Source organism: Mustelus asterias, unplaced genomic scaffold (assembly GCF_964213995.1).
Source record: "Mustelus asterias unplaced genomic scaffold, sMusAst1.hap1.1 HAP1_SCAFFOLD_301, whole genome shotgun sequence".
NCBI lineage: Eukaryota > Metazoa > Chordata > Chondrichthyes > Carcharhiniformes > Triakidae > Mustelus > Mustelus asterias.
The window spans coordinates 536,465-553,147 of NW_027590266.1; the positions used below are offsets into that span (position 1 = coordinate 536,465).

The 16,683-nt window shown below is 45.3% G+C and overlaps 1 protein-coding gene across 1 annotated transcript; it reads right to left on the minus strand.

Moving 5' to 3' along the window:
- Positions 1-668: 668 nt before the first annotated feature.
- Positions 669-3,302, minus strand: LOC144486227 (interferon-induced protein with tetratricopeptide repeats 5-like). Its single transcript, XM_078204300.1, has 3 exons — positions 2,936-3,302; positions 1,417-2,340; positions 669-766 (listed from the first exon to the last, which is right to left on the minus strand). The coding sequence occupies exons 1-3, from the start codon at positions 3,300-3,302 to the stop codon at positions 669-671; spliced, it is 1,389 nt and encodes a 462-aa protein (XP_078060426.1).
- Between the last annotated feature and the right edge of the window lie 13,381 nt (positions 3,303-16,683).

Genomic DNA, 16,683 nt, shown 5'->3' on the forward strand with positions numbered 1-16,683 from the left:
CCGGAATAGATGCTTTCTATGATGCATCTGTAAAAATTGTTGAGAGTTGTAGTGGACGTGCCGAATTTCCTCAGTCTTCTGAGAAAGTAGAGGCGTTGGTGGCTTTCTTAACTACAGCGTCAGTATGCAAGGATCAGGACTGATGGTTGATGACCTGAACATCTAGAAACTTGAAGTGCTCGACCATCTCCACTTCATCCCGATTGATGTAGACAGGGGCATGTCCTCCACTACACTTCCTGAAGTCAATGACTATCTCCTTCATTTTGTTGACATTGAGGAAATGTGAATTTGAAAAGAATGCTCATAAAGCAATCAATAAAGAAATTCACAACCAAACGTCTTCATAAATTAGAGAATATGAATGGATCTTTCAAATATAGTAAGAAGTCTTACAACACCAGGTTAAAGTCCAACAGGTTTATTTGGAATCACGAGCTTTTGGAGCACTGCTCCTTCACCATCCACTCACCTGAAGAAGGTGCAGTTCTCCGAAAGCTCGTGATTCCAAATAAACCTTTTGGACCTGGTGTTGTGAGCCTTCTTACTGTGCCCACCCGAGTCCAACACCGGCATCTCCACATCATGGCTACCATCTTTCAAATATGTGAATTGGAAAATTCTTTGTAAGCCTGGATGGAAATGCTTAACTCAGGGGCAGCACACAACTAATCTTCATTGCCAAGTTCAAACTCAAAGATCTTTTCAAAACATTCAATGGCTGCACGCTTGTCCCCATCCAAGGTATGCATGATCCCCCATGAAGTGGGGAAAATCATAAAGATGGGTACCTGACACACAAAATGGTTGCCTGGCACATAAAATGGCTACCTGGGACATAGACATTAAGCAGGCACTGACCTTTAGCACAGAAAGCTACATGAAATTAAAACATGCAGCACAAACAGTTATTTAAAGTTAAACATGCAGTATACAAATACTGCAGGAAGCCAGTAAGAGCTTGAGGCACTTTAAAGATAAGGACAGACCCGGGACAATAAGGTCTGATAAAGAGATTAGCCATAAATGGGAACAGGAATACATAAATGCAGCAAAACCAATCACTGTATGTATAGACCGAAACTAATCATTGATAGTCATTGATAGAGGAAATGTATCCATTCTATGAAACAATGCGATGCTAAAAGCCAATGTCTGTACCTGTCTGATTGTAACGATGTGTTAACTATCGATCACACTCAACTATAACGATGTGTTAAATGGCTAATGTCCGGACTATCCATTGTCTGAAAAGTATAAAAATGAACAACTCCTATTGTATTATTGAGAAGGTAGCTGCCAAGGTACTGCGGAGTGCCAGTGCCTTTCTCCCCGAAGCTTCGTGTCCGAAATAAAGCTGTATTGTTGAACCTCCAGTTTGACTCCAGTGGCAGTTCCCCACAACACCCCAGATGCAAAAAACCTTGGTATCTCTTAGGTTCCTGTAACGTTGTTTCTCAGCCATCTTTACCAAGGTGGTACGACACCATTCTCGTGCCCTTGAGTTATGTTGAATTTTAATTCCTTCCAGATAATATTTGATAGCATTTGATTCTGAATTTTTGTGAAAAAATTCAAATTTCCCAGCCCCAAAATATTTTTCCTGCTTATTTTCTAGGGTAATATTTTCCAATTCCAGTAAGGTTTTGTAGATCTCTTTCGCTTCGCGATATTCTTCATTCATTGCACAGATTTCTGCAAATGCTAGTTTTGCGATAATAAATGATTGCTTGAGTATCGATGCTTCTCCAAAATGCTGCTTGCATTGATTGATCAATGCAATCTTCTGTTGAAAAACAGGGTCGCGAAGGTTTCTGCAGCGTGGATTTTTGATCAGCTGGAGTAGTTTGTTTTTATAACACAGACCTGTTTGGTGATGTAGGAAGGAACAGTTTGGAGTAATTTCTAACGCTTTCTTCAACAACTCAATTGATTTATCCACTGCTCCTTCTCTTCTCAAAAATTTGGCGACATAGCGAATCACGAATGGGAGATCAGGGGATTTCTGCAACGCTTGTTCAACCAATGTGAACGCCTCCTCCTTCTGATTGAGGTCTTGTAGTTTTAGAGCCAGCAGCACTTTGGCTTCAGCATGACCTGGATCAAGCTCCAGCACACGTCTCAACTGATTCATATATTCACTGAATTCGCTATTCTCTGGGTTACTGGAACAATCTTCCAGACGAACAAGCGCAGTCGCAAAGCCAAAGTTCCATTCAATATTATCTGGATCTTCCTCCAGAGCCTTTTTAAAACATTCCTTTGCCTCTTCATAGTATTCAGCTGTAGAGCTCAGCAGTGACCAACCCTTCTCCCCGTACACTTCAGGTATCATTGCTGTTGTGGGAAATTTACCACTTCGGAGTCAGACTTGGAGGTTTCCACAATACAGTTTTATTTTGGACAATGCTTTGGGAGAAAGCACTGGTTCTCCGCAGTACTTGGCAGCTACCTTCTCAACTACACAATGCTAGCTGATCATTTTTATACCTTTTAGACAATAGGCAGTACAGACATTAGCCGTTAACACATCGTTACAAGTTGAGTAGACAGATACGGACATTGACAGTTAACACATCCATTACAAGCAGACAGGTACGGACATGGACAGTTAACATATCATTGTTCATAGAATGGATACATTTATGCAGTTATGTCCTCTATCAGTGACTGGTTTCGATATATACATTTAGTGGCTGATCTTGTTACATTTATGTATTTATGTCCCCATCTGTGACCTTATTATCAGACTCATTGTTCTGGGTCTGCTCTTATCTAAAGTGCCTCAAGCTCTGACCAGCTTCCTGCAGCAATTCAGATACCACAGGTTTTAACTTTTTGTGTAACTGTCTGTTCCAAAAGCCAGTGCCTCTCAATGTCCCTTCCCAGGTAACCATTTTGTGTCCATCACTTTACTTCCACCAATATATTCCAAAAAACTGAGAGGCATTAGGAAATGGATGATAGACCGTCTCCAGTTTGTCGAGGTAGGACTGAGCCTCTGTCAGTTGTCCCATGTGATAATTGACCCAGGCACGGTTTCCATAGGTGACGATGATTCCTGCTCCAGATTTATCTTCATTATTTTCCCCCAGAATCCTTTCAGCTTCCTGTAAGTTTTGAATCGCCTCCTCACAGTTTCCTTGCAGACAGTTTACAAAAGCGAGTTGGTTGTAAGACCTGTCTTGATCTTTCAGATTAAGCTCTATTATGCATTCTAATCTTTGCTTCATATCATCCAAGTCAATGTTTTCTTTCTGTGGCGCCCACGCGAAGTGACATTGAAGCTGATCGAGCTTCATTTTCAACAAATCCTTCTCTTGGTCACTGCAAGAGAAACAAATCTTCCATAATTCAATTTAGCAGCAATTGTGACTTGTATATTTTTCATTTTTCACCTTGGAATGAATTCTAACCCTTTGGTTAACACAAGATGAAAGATTTGGGATATTTAGCAATATCATATCAGTCTATGAAATTTAATTTATATTCCAATCGTGGACTCTACTGGTGACTCTGAACACTGAAATTCCAAGTGAATTACTGTCAATATCACTTGTGTAATGTATCCTGTTTATATATTTTCACAATGTGCAAGCTTTTAACTCACTCAAAATCCATTGATGGACACCAGTGGTTCCCAAACCTTTTGGGATCTCTGAGATCAGAAATCTTTGTATCCTCATTGGTTACAGGTGAAGTTCCAGAGGACTGGAGGATAGCCAATGTTGTTCCATTGCTTAAGAAGGGCAGCAGGGATAATCTAGGAAATTATAGGCCGGTGAGATTTACGTCAGTGGTAGGGAACTCATTGGAAAAGCTTCTTAGGGACAGGATTTACTCACATTTGGAAACAAATGGATTTATTAGTGATAGACAGCATGGTTTTGTGAAAGGGAGGTCGTGCCTCACTAACTTGATCGAATTTTTCGAGGAAGTGGCGAAGATGATAGATGAGGGAAAGGCAATGGATGTTGTATATAAGGACTTCAGTAAAGCCTTTGACAAGGTACCTCATGGTAGACTGGTAGGAAAGGTGAAGTCACACGGGATCAGAGGAGAACTGCCGAGATGGATATAGAACTGGCTTGGCCATAGAAAACAGAGGGTAGCAGTAGAGGGGTGCTTTTCTGAATGGAAGGCTGTGACCAGTGGTGTTTCACAGGGATCAGTTCTGGGGCCTTTGTTGTTCGTAGCATATATAAATGATTTAGAGGAAAATGTAGCTGGTCTGATTAGTAAGTTGGCAGATGACACAGAAATTGGTGGAGTTGCAGATACTGAAGAGGATTGTTAGAGGATACAGCAAGATATAGACCGGTTGGAGTCTTGGGCGGAGAAATGGCAGATGGGCTTTAATCCGGATAAGTGTGAGATAGTGCATTTTGAAAGGTCCAATGCATGTAGAAATTATACAGTAAATGGTAGAACCTTTAGGAGTATTGACAGATAGGGAGATCGAGGCGTACATGTCCACCAATCACTGAAAGTGGCAACGCAGGTGGATAAGGTAGTCAAGAAAACATATGGCCATGCTTACCTTCATCGGTTGGGGCATTCAGTATAAAAATTGGTAAGTCATGCTGCAGCTGTACAGAACCTTAGTTAGGCCTCATTTAGAATATTGTGTACAATTCTGGTCGCCACAGTACCAGAAGGATGTGGCTGTTTTGGAGAGGGTAAAGAAGAGGTTTACCAAGATGTTGCCTGGTTTGGAGGGTATTAGCTATGAGGAGAGGTTGGATAAACTCGGTTTGTTCTCACTGGAGCGACGGAGGTTGAGGGGTGACCTGATAGAGGTCTCCGAGATTATGAGTGGCATGGACAGAGTGGATAGTTAGATGCTCTTTCCTAGGGTAGAAATGTCAAGTACTAGGGGACATAGGTTTAAGGTAGATGGGCAAAAGTTTAGAGGAGATGTGCGAGGCAAGTGTTTCACACAGAAGGCAGTGAATGTCTGGAACGCACTGCCTGGGGAGGTGATGGGAGCAGGTACAATAGCGACATTTAAGAGATAACTAGACAAATACATGACTGGATGGGAATGGAAGGATGTGGATTCCGTAAGTGCATACGGTTTTAGTTTAGGCAGACATCATGATCGGCACAGGCTTGGAGGGCCGAAGGGCCTGTTCCTGTGCTGTACTTTTCTTTGTTCTTTGTTCAAATACCTGGCCATACCCCAAGCCAATCTCTTTCCCACTCCAACCAGACTACCCCTCATAACCTCATCCCTCCTCCAACTGCCGAAAGGACCTGACTACCCCCAAGACCTGACTATGCCATCTGACCTGATCTGACTGTACCATGACCAGACCACCCACAACACCCACCTACCCACTCGTCTAATTATCCACTAACCCACCTACCACCTTCATCTACTCTCCGACCCTACCTCACTCATTCAGCCACACATCCCAACATAGCCACCACCCATTTACCCATGTACCCACCAACCTACCCGAGGTCTGCGTATGGGCGGCACGGTGGCACAGTGGTTAGCACTGCTGCTTCACAGCGCCAGGGACTGGGTTCAATTCCCGCTTGTGTCACCGTCTGTGCGGAGTCTGCACGTTCTCACTGTGTCTGCGTGGGTTTCCTCCGGGCGTTCTGGTTTCCTCCCACAGACCGAAAGATATGCTGGTTAGGTGAATTGGCCATGCTAAATTCTCCCTCAGTGTACCCGAACAGGCACCGGAGTGTGGCGACTAGAAGATTTTCACAGTAACCTCATTGCAGTGTTAATGTAAGCCGACTTGTGACGCTAATAAATAAACTTAAAACTTAAACTTACCTTCTCCATTTCACCTACTCTACCCACTAAACCACATGATTCACTTACCCACCTCACCCACCTCACACTGTCTACTGACTCTCCTATTCACTTCTTCATTCACTCACTCATTCACTTAACCCATCCATTCACTCACATGAAGACATCACCTATGGTGGCCTAAAAGGGGGTACATCCTGTCTTTGCCCTACTCTATTCCACTCTGACAGAGTTCCCCAAGGAACTGCTACACTGAGCACTTTTTGTGCAAACTCAGTTTGCAGCAGAATCGCGGCGGGACAAATCTCATGTTCAATATTGCCATTTCTCAGCAGATTTGGGCCAAAGAAGCAAGAAGCACTTTCTTGGTGGAATCAGCAAGTCTGAAAGAAGGGTCCTTGACCCCATTGAAGGCATAAATCCTTCACGAATGGCAGATGGAGTTTAATTTAGACAAATGCGAGGTGATGCATTTTGGTAGATTGAACCAGGGCAGGACTTATTCAGTTAGTGGTAGGGCGTTGGGTAGAGTGACAGAGCAAAGAGATCTAGGGGTACATGTTCATAGCTCCTTGAAAGTGGAGTCATAGGTGGACAGAGTGGTGAAGAAGGCATTTGGCATGCTTGGTTTCATTGGTCAGAACATTGAATACAGGAGTTGGGACATCTTGTTGAAGTTGTACAAGGCATTGGTAAGGCCACACTTGGAATACTGTGTGCAATTCTGGTCACCCTATTATAGAAAGGATATTATTAAACTAGAAAGAATGCAGAAAAGATTTACCAGGATGCTACCGGGACTTGAATGATTGAGTTATAAGGAGAGGCTGGATACACTGGGACTTTTTTATCTGGAGCGTAGGAGGCTTAGGGGTGATCTTATAGAGGTCTATAAAATAATGAGGGGCACAGATCAGCTAGATAGTCAATATCTTTTCCCAAAGGTAGGGGAGTCTAAAACTAGAGGGCATAGGTTTAAGGTGAGAGGGGAGAGATACAAAAGTGTCCAGAGGGGCAATTCTTTCACACAGAGGGTGGTGAGTGTCTGGAACAAGCTGCCAGAGGTAGTAGTAGAAGTGGGTACAATTTTGTCCTTTAAAAAGCAGTTAGATAGTTACATGGGTATGATAGGTATAGAGGGATATGGGCCAAATGTAGGCAATTGGGATTAGCTTAAGGGTTTTAAAAAATAAAGGGCAGCATGGACAAGTTGGGCCGAAGGGCCTGTTTCCATGCTGTAAACCTCTATGACTCTACGTGTGCCACATAATCTAAAGGTTTGGTTTTGAAGTTTAGGTTAATTAATTCAAATATTTCTCAAACATCCCAAATGCCCTCAGTTCCCATGGAGACAGACAATTCAGGGAGGAGGCTCGGTTGGAATTCTGGGAAGTTGTCCGTGGGATTTTTCCAGAATTTCTTTGGGGTTGGAGCTGGGAGTGACCAAGTTGGTGGGTGTAAACACTGAGTTCGGAGATTCAGAGGGAAGGAACTTCCCAAGAGCTGGGAAACAGCTGTGGATCTGTGGAATAATAGAGATATTAGAAAGCAGGGCTGTTGTGAGTGAACTTCAAATAGGAGCTAAAAACAGTTCCAGACCTTCCAAGACTGTAATGGGAAATGTTGAATTTAGTCCAAAGGAAGTGGAAAACATTCAAGAACCGGGCAAGTGACCAAAGACTTTCTGGGGGTAATCGCAGTGGAAAAGAAGAACTGGATTTATACAGTGAGACCTGACAAACTAGAGTGTTATAAACTTACATAGGAATATAGGCATTAGGAGCAGAAGTAGGCAAATCCAGCCCTTCGAGCCTGCCCCACCGTTCAATCAGATCATGGCTGATCTCTTCCTGGTCTCAAATCCATCTCCCCACCTGTTCTCAATATCTCTTTAATCTGTCTATTTTATTCAAAACATATCTATCTCCTTCTTGAAACCATTCTCATAGAAACTTACAAAATTCTCACAGTGTTAGACAGGGTAGATTCAGAAAGAATGTTCCTAATGGTGGGGAAGTCCAGAATTAGGGGTCATAGTTTGAGGGTAAAGGGTAAACCTTTTAGAACTGAGGTGAGGAATCATAGAATCCCTACAGTACAGAAAGAGGCCATTCGGCCCATCGAGTCTTCACCGACCACAATCCCAACCAGGCCCTACCCCCATATCCCTACATATTTACCCACTAATCCCTCTAACCTACGCATCTCAGGGCACTAAGGGCAATTTTAGCATGGCCAATCAACCTACCCCACACATGTTTGGACTGTGGGAGGAAACCGGAGCATCCGGAGGAACCCCACGCAGACACGAGGAGAATGTGCAAACTCCACACAGACAGTGGCCCAAGCCGGGAATCGAACCCAGGTCCCTGGAGCTGTGAAGCAGCAGTGCTAACCACTGTGCTACTGTGCCGCCCTAACCACTGTGCTACCGTGCCACCCTAACCACTGTGCTACCGTGCCACCCTAACCACTGTGCTACCGTGCCACCCTAACCACTGTGCTACCGTGCCGCCCTAACCACTGTGCTACCGTGCCGCCCTAACCACTGTGCTACCGTGCCACCCTAACCACTGTGCTACCGTGCCACCCTAACCACTGTGCTACCGTGCCACCCTAACCACTGTGCTACCGTGCCGCCCTAACCACTGTGCTACCGTGCCGCCCTAACCACTGTGCTACCGTGCCACCCTAACCACTGTGCTACCGTGCCGCCTGAGAAATGTCTTTACCCAGAGAGTGGTGAATGTGTGGAATCACTACCACAGAATGTTGTTGAGACCAAAAGATGTGCGGGTTAGGTGGATTGGCCATGTTAAATTTCCCTTTAGTGTCAGGGGAATTAGCAGGATAAATGGGGATAGGGCCTGGGTGGGATTATGGTCGGTGCAGACTCAATGGGCCAAATGGCCTCTTTCTGTACTGTAAGATCCTATGATTCGATGAAGACTTTGTCTGATTTCAAGAAGAAATTAGATATAGCTCTTAGGTCTAAAGGGATCAAAGGATAGGGGAGAAGCGGGGGGAATCAGGATATTGAATTCAGTGAACTGGCATGATCGTAATGAATGGTGGAGCAGGTTTGAAGGGCTGAATGGCCTACTCCTGCTTCTAGTTTCTATGCTTCTCTGTTTCTCTGTTTCTCTGTTTCTATTCATTACCGTCGCACTGTGGGGCAGTGCTATCGAGCTTAAGTTTTTAATTTAAATATTTATAGTTTATATCTATATAAAACATGAAATATAGTAAGGTTTGCTTTTGTTTGAAAATTAAGTCTTGTGGTGTAATTCATTAAGTTCATCATAAGGGCCAGCACTGTTGCAATTACATGGAGACTCCATGTCATAACCAAAATGGTACTGGGACCCAGGATCCAGAACTCCCACCCTCATTACTGAAACATCCTAGTCAGGAAAGGGGTGGGATATAATTTGCATATTTGGGAAACCTGGCCCAGCAGGGCCACTTGAACTCAGTGTAGATTGCAAACAGAGCCCATTTCTATGAGAGTGAGTTTTGCTTTCTGCAGTGTGGGCGCGACTCATGATTTTATAAGAGTAGGTTTGGATGTATGTAGAAGGTGGAAAAGGTCTGTGGAACTGTCAGACTGTCAAGTTATTTAAATCCTCTGATCTTTAAATATTGAGGAAAAAAGGTGACCAGCCAGCAACATCCACATCTTGTGAAAGGATATAAAAAGGTTGCCCATGTGGCTGCATATCCGAACTTATTTTGGGGTGCTGGACCCAATTGCAGTGCACACCTGCCTCCTTAGAATGAAAATTCAGTAACTGGGGGCCCTTCCTTCCAAGCGCAGTGCACTAACCAGGCTCCTGATTCCATGCACCTCAAGAGCAAAAATCCAGGCCAGTACAAATTTCCCATTCCCCCATCCCAATCCCCAAATCACAAGCACCAATCACCACTTATTCTTTCCCCACTCCAAACCTCTCCACTGAGTCCCATTACCTTCACATTTCCTCTCTCCCCATTTCTCAGCTGCGTTTGGTCACCATTGCCATTCACGAGACGTGGGTACGCAGCCGAGGCTGGCACTGCTGTGCTGTGCTGTTCTGAGAGAACTGCTTTAAGCAAGGCTCCATTTGTCCTTTCAGATGGATGGAAAAGATCCAATGGCGATAGTCGATGAAGAAGCTGTGATGTCTCTCCATGTGCTGGCCAACAGTCATCCCTCCACACAACCCCAGTAAAACAGACCACCTGGTCATTTTCACATTGCTATTTGTGGGAGCTTTCTGTGCAGAAATTGGCATTTTGTACATAGCAACAGTGACAACACAGCAGAAACATTTCATTGGTTGTAAACTGCTTTGGGACACCCTGACATTGTGAAATATTTGTATAGATAAAGGTTCTTCTTTTATGTAATTGTTAATACTCTGAAACATTATCAGACATACACCATAAGGAACATAGAATTCGGAACTATGACGCACTGTGTATTTTGGAAACAATCTATGATTCAGAAATTAATAACTGCTCAGATATTGGCGTCATCGATGGACTGGGTGTGCCTGACAGTGATTTAAATAGTCCAATTCTAATTTTATGCTCTAGAGTTTGTACCTTTGTACAACTGGCTGCAGTTAGAATCCAACAATGAAAGAATTGGGTGGCAAAGTGTTGAGGATAATTCTGGTGAAGCAAAGGTTCCTTTTTCATCATGATATGAATACACCCTTTACCGTCTGACCTCAGTTCATTGTCTCAGGTGGACCTTTCAACCTCCAAAACTGCACAGTCTCGTTCCCAACAATGTTCAGCCCCTCCAACATTGCCACTCCCTCCCCCACAATGCTCACCAGACTCTTCACCCCCCTCACAATTCTCACCCCCCTCACTCCCGAACATTTCTCATCCCCTCACTACCTCACAATTCTCACCCCCCTCACTCCCTGACAATTCTCACCCCCTCACTCCCTGACAATTCTCACCCCCCTCACTACCTCACAATTCTCACCCCCCTCACTCCCTGACAATTCTCACCCCCCTCACTCCTGGACAATTCTCACCCCCCTCACTCCCTGACAATTCTCACCCCCCTCACTCCTGGACAATTCTCACCCCCCTCACTCCCTGACAATTCTCACCCCCCTCACTCCCTGACAATTCTCACCCCCTCACTCCCTGACAATTCTCATCCCCTCACTACCTCACAATTCTCACCCCCCTCACTACCTCACAATTCTCACCCCCTCACTCCCAGACAACTCTCACCCCCCTCACTCCCTGACAATTCTCACCCCCCTCACTCCCTGACAATTCTCACCCCCTCACTCCCAGACAACTCTCACCCCCTCACTCCCTGACAATTCTCACCCCCTCACTCCTGGACAATTCTCACCCCCTCACTCCTGGACAATTCTCACCCCCTCACTCCTGGACAATTCTCACCCCCCTCACAATTCTCACCCCCTCACTCCCTGACAATTCTCACCCCCTCACTCCTGGACAATTCTCACCCCCTCACTCCTGGACAATTCTCACCCCCCTCACAATTCTCACCCCCTCACTCCCTGACAATTCTCACCCACTCACTCCCTGACAATTCTCACCCCCTCACTCCTGGACAATTCTCACCCCCTCACTCCTGGACAATTCTCACCCCCCTCACAATTCTCACCCCCTCACTACCTCACAATTCTCACCCCCTCACTCCCTGACAATTCTCACCCCCTCACTCCCTGACAATTCTCACCCCCTCACTCCCGGACAATTCTCACCCCCTCACTCCCTGACAATTCTCACCCCCTCACTCCCGGACAATTCTCACCCCCTCACTCCCTGACAATTCTCACCCCCTCACTCCCAGACAACTCTCACCCCCTCACTCCCTGACAATTCTCACCCCCTCACTCCTGGACAATTCTCACCCCCTCACTCCTGGACAATTCTCACCCCCTCACTCCTGGACAATTCTCACCCCCCTCACAATTCTCACCCCCCTCACTACCTCACAATTCTCACCCCCTCACTACCTCACAATTCTCACCCCCTCACTCCCTGACAATTCTCACCCCCTCACTCCCGGACAATTCTCACCCCCTCACTCCCGGACAATTCTCACCCCCCTCACTCCCTGACAATTCTCACCCCCTCACTCCCTGACAATTCTCACCCCCTCACTACCTCACAATTCTCACCCCCTCACTCCCTGACAATTCTCACCCCCTCACTCCCTGACAATTCTCACCCCCTCACTACCTCACAATTCTCACCCCCTCACTCCCGAACAATTCTCACCCCCTCACTCCCAGACAATTCTCACCCCCCTCATCTTGGACAATTCTCATCCCCCTCACTCTCTGACAATTCCAACCTCCCCCCCCTCCCCACTCCTGGACAATTCTCACCCCCTCACTTCCTGACAATAGGCACCATTCTTCAATCAAGCAATGCTCTTACCCACCTCTTCAGTGCTTGACTCTCTTAGCATTGGTAGGAGGGGGTGAACATTGTTGGGGGAAGAGGGAACATTGACAATGGGAGATGAACATTGTCAGGAGGGGGGTGAATGTTGTTGGGGGAGGGGGTGAACATTGTTGGAAGGGGATGACCAATGACAGGGAATGAGATTAAAATTGTTATGGGGTGAATATTTTTATTAGGGGATTGAATATTGTTGTGAATTTATTGTTAGTCGTGGTGTGAACATTGTCGGCGGGGGAGGGGCAGGCAATTTTGAACACGTTCAAACGTGTTCAGGTGTGGGTTGAAAGTTGTTGGATAGAGAGGGTGGAACATTCGTCAGTGTAGAGCCAGCAAACAGAAATGGAAGCTTCCCATGTCCGTACCCCACATGTCAGTAGATCCTCAGGATTCTGCAGTGAATCAGCAATATCATTTAATTATTCACCCCTCCCCTCACAGAAGATTCAGGAATATTTGCAGCTACTTATCGCAGCTGTTATTGAGGAGAGGATGGAAGACTGAGGCATTGGAACAGTCACTGGATCAGAGAGGAGGACCTGAGTAAATCACTCCAGATAACTAAAATGCAGAATACCTGTCTGAGGGCACTTACTGAGTACCTGATAAAACATTGTGACAATATAGAAGTGGAATTTAACTTGTATTTGATACAAAGTCTGAGTGGAAATTAATTTTAATTTGATTTGAAATATTGCCTGATAGAATATTATAAACAAACCTGCTTTCTGTCTCTTATTTCTTCCAAGAGTCAGCAGTTTTGGTGCGGTGCTAAACCCAGAGCTGAAAGGATCAACTAAACTGAGGGACAAGGGAATTCGGAGAGAAGTGGGAGTTGTGTGCAGAGAGGAAAGGATGCTTTGAAGAGCAAGGGGACTGAATTAAACCGGAAACCTTGTTAAACTGCTTAAATTAAATTAACTTAAACTGTTCAAAATAATTACTTTAATAATGACAATAAAGTCAGTGGTGGAACAGCAGATTTTTCAATTGAGACAATAGATTTATGCGATACTTTTTCAGAAGGGGTTTAAAGTGTTGGAGAAACGTCACAGTCAAAGTTGCTGAACTCAATGTTGATTCCTGAGGGGTATAGCGTGTCCAATGGGAAGATGAGATGCTGCTTCTCCAGTTTGCGTTGGGCTTCACTGGATCACTGCAGCAGGTCAAGGATGGACTGTGGGCATGAGAGCACGGTACTGAGTTACAATGGCAACAGGAAGGGTGGGGTCATGCTTGTGGATTGGGCAAAGGTGTTCCACAAAGTGGTCACCCTGTCTGCATTTAGTCTCCCCAATGTAGGGGAGACCACATTGGGAGCAGCAAATACAATAAACCAAATTGAAGGAGGTCCAAGTGAAACGCGTCTGAACATGAAAGGAGTGTTTGGAGCCTTGAACGGTGATGAGGGAGGAGGTAAAGGGGAAGGTGTTACACCTTCTGTGATTGCATTGGAAGGTGCTGAGGGAGGGGACAGGAGTGGGGTGTGATGGAGGAGTAGACGAGGTTTCATGGAGGGAGTGGTCCCTGTGGAATGCTGACAGAGGCTGGGTAATGGGTGAGGGGAAGCTGTGTTTTATGGTAGCATCATGGCAGAAACGGTGGAGGCTGATCCTTTGAATGTGAAGAGTGGTTGGCTGGAAAGTGAGGACAAGGGGAACACTATCATAGTTCTGGGAGGGAGGGGAAGGGGTGAGGGCAGAGATGTGGGAAATGGGTCAAACCCAGTTGAGTGTCCTGTCAAGCACAGGTGGGAAAAACCTTGGTAATCCTACACCTCCATCCCCCAGCAGGAGGGTCTCAGAGCTCTCCACTTGTTCCTCGAGAAAAGGAGAGTTGCCCACTGCTGGGTCATTTCGCAATGAGCATTCTGCCACTTTGTCAGCTTGTACTGCGACACTACCCCTGCTGGTTGATGGTAGACCAGGTGGGAGGAAGGCAATTCTGCCTGCTTCCCACACCTGACCATTCTATCCCTCCCAGTCAGCCTGCCAACATATTAAGTGATGGAAGGAACTCTCAGGTGGTGCTCTGGGCAGCGAGGATGTGATACGCGGCTTCCTCATCCCATTTCCCCTTTCCATTTTGGATTATTCTAACAGAAGTAAAATCCAGTTTGTCACCCAGTGACGAGTGTGTGAGTTGACTCCGATTTCAGAACACTTTCCAACACTAACCCCTGTTCATTAATTAATGTAATGTAAAGTACAGAATATTTTAAAGACAGATGTGATTCACAATCCTCAGAATGTCCCAATGCTCATTCTGGTGAATGATTTGCTGTCACTATTATAATATGGGAAATGTGTCAGCCAACTTCTGCACAGCAAGATCCCAAAAACACAACGTGATCATGACTAGATCATTTGTTTTAGCGATTTTGGCTAAGAGATAAATATGGACCCAAACACTTGGAGAACATCCTTACCTTTTCTCTGATGTAGTGTCACTGAGAGGCAGACGCTGCCTTGATTTAGATCTCATCTGAAATGTGGGACCTCAGGCAATGCAGTGCTCCCTCACCACTGCATTGAGAATAGGCCTGGATTATATGCTCAAGTCTCCAGAGTGACAGGAACCCACAACACCCTGAGGCCGCAGTGATAGCACTGAGCTATATCTGACTATACTCTACACACTATTGACACAAGAAAATCTGTCTTACCCCATGATGATCTGAGCAAATAGACAGGCTGCTTCTTCACTTTGACCTCTGTTTGAGTAGCTGGAAGAACAGAATGTGATGTGCTCAATTCTTCCAACAGACACACACAGACGTGTATATATATGTCCTCCAACCACACCCTTCACACCATTCAAAGTCCACTGGTTTTGTTGGAATTGGACTTGACACAGGGAAATTAAACCAAAAGTTCATGATCAATTGCTGAAAATCAACATGGAAACAAAATAATCTTCCCTTAATTAATGTTTATTCCTTTATTTTTTTTATGACAGCGGATCAGAACATTCAGATCTATAACACGGGGGGTTATTGTCCTTTTGAAATAAGTGACCCTCCAATTGGGGAGTCCATCTACTGCAATCAGCTCCAATCCACCCTGCGGAGCATCCAATCATTGCACTGGTGGCCACGTGAGGACCTCCTGCTGTGCGGGAAGCCTCTGACCTCATGCTGTCATGGCGACACTCAGATTGACGTGATGTTTTATTTGTGAATGTGAACCACACAGAGACATTCAATCTATTCGATTGTCTCTCACAAAACAACACGGATGGAATTTTCCCATCGTTCAGCAAAGTATGATGGCGGGCAGCAAAGGTGGCTTTGTGCCCACCGATGGCGATGGTGGGTTTTTGTAACGTAGTGTGCACCACTTAGCCAAATCCTTTCGGACCTGGGACTCATGTCGGCTCGATGGCAGGTGGCTTCTGATTCACCGACCTGCCTACACCTCTTTGATTTGATTTAATTTGATTTGATCTGATTTAATATTGTCACATGTATTAACATACAGTGAAAAGTATTGTTTCTTGCGTGCTATGCAGACAAAGCATACCGTTCATAGAGAAGTAAAGGAGAGAGTGTAGAATGTAGTGTTACAGTCGTAGCTAGGGTGCAGAAAAAGATCAACTTAATGCAAGGTAAGTCCATTCAAATGTCTGACGGCAGCAGGGAAGAAGCTGTTTTTGAGTCAGTTGGTGCGTGGCCTCAGACTTTTGTATTTTTTTCTCAATGGAAGAAGGTGAAAGAGAGAATGTCCAGGGTGCGTGGGGTCTTTAATTATGCTGACTGCTTTGCCGAGGCAGCAGGAAGTGTCAACAGAGTCAGTGTATGGGAGGCTTGTTTGTGTGATGGATTGGGCTACATTCACGACCTTTTGTAGTTCCTTGCGGTCTTGGGCAGAGCAGGAGCCATGCCAAGCTGTGATACAACCAGAAAGAATGCTTTCTATGGTGCATCTGTAAAAGTTGGTGAGAGTCGTAGCTGACTTGCCAAATTTCCTTAGTCTTCTGAGAAAGTAGAGGCATTGGTGGGCTTTCGTAACTATAGTGTCAGCATGGGGGGACCAGGACAGGTTGTTGGTGATCTGCACACCTAAAAACTTGAAGCTCTCGATCCTTTCCACTTTGTCCCCGTTGATGTAGACAGGGGCATGTTCTCCTTTACGTTTCCCACAGGGAGGTCACTCACTGCCTGCTCAAGAGACACTCGCTCTCCCACATGAATCTTCAGGTGTAATGTCAGTGTGTTTGAGTTAGTAAGGGTTAAAATGGGACTGAAGAAACAGCACCATCCATATTTTGATGCAGAGAATCACCTGTCGGTTGACTGCGCCAAGAGAGAGTCTGAGAGAATTCGGAATGAAGATAGTACTGGTTTAGGCTCTAATTTGGAGATAGAAGCAGAGAAACATAGAAAAACTACAGCACAAAACAGGCCCTTCGGCCCCACAAGTTGTGCCGAACATATCCCTACTTTTTAGGCCTACCAATAA

What these genes read in the sequence shown, in the direction of transcription:
- LOC144486227 (XM_078204300.1), bottom strand. Translation starts at nt 3,302, where the DNA reads ATGAAGCTCGATCAGCTTCAATGTCACTTCGCGTGGGCGCCACAGAAA. An exon ending in TCCTAATGCCTCTCAGTTTT is followed by an intron (nt 2,341 to 2,935) that starts TTGGAATATATT and finishes AATTTCCCACAA; the next exon opens with CAGCAATGATACCTGAAGTG. An exon ending in AAGAGATACCAAGGTTTTTT is followed by an intron (nt 767 to 1,416) that starts GCATCTGGGGTG and finishes TGATTTTCCCCA; the next exon opens with CTTCATGGGGGATCATGCAT.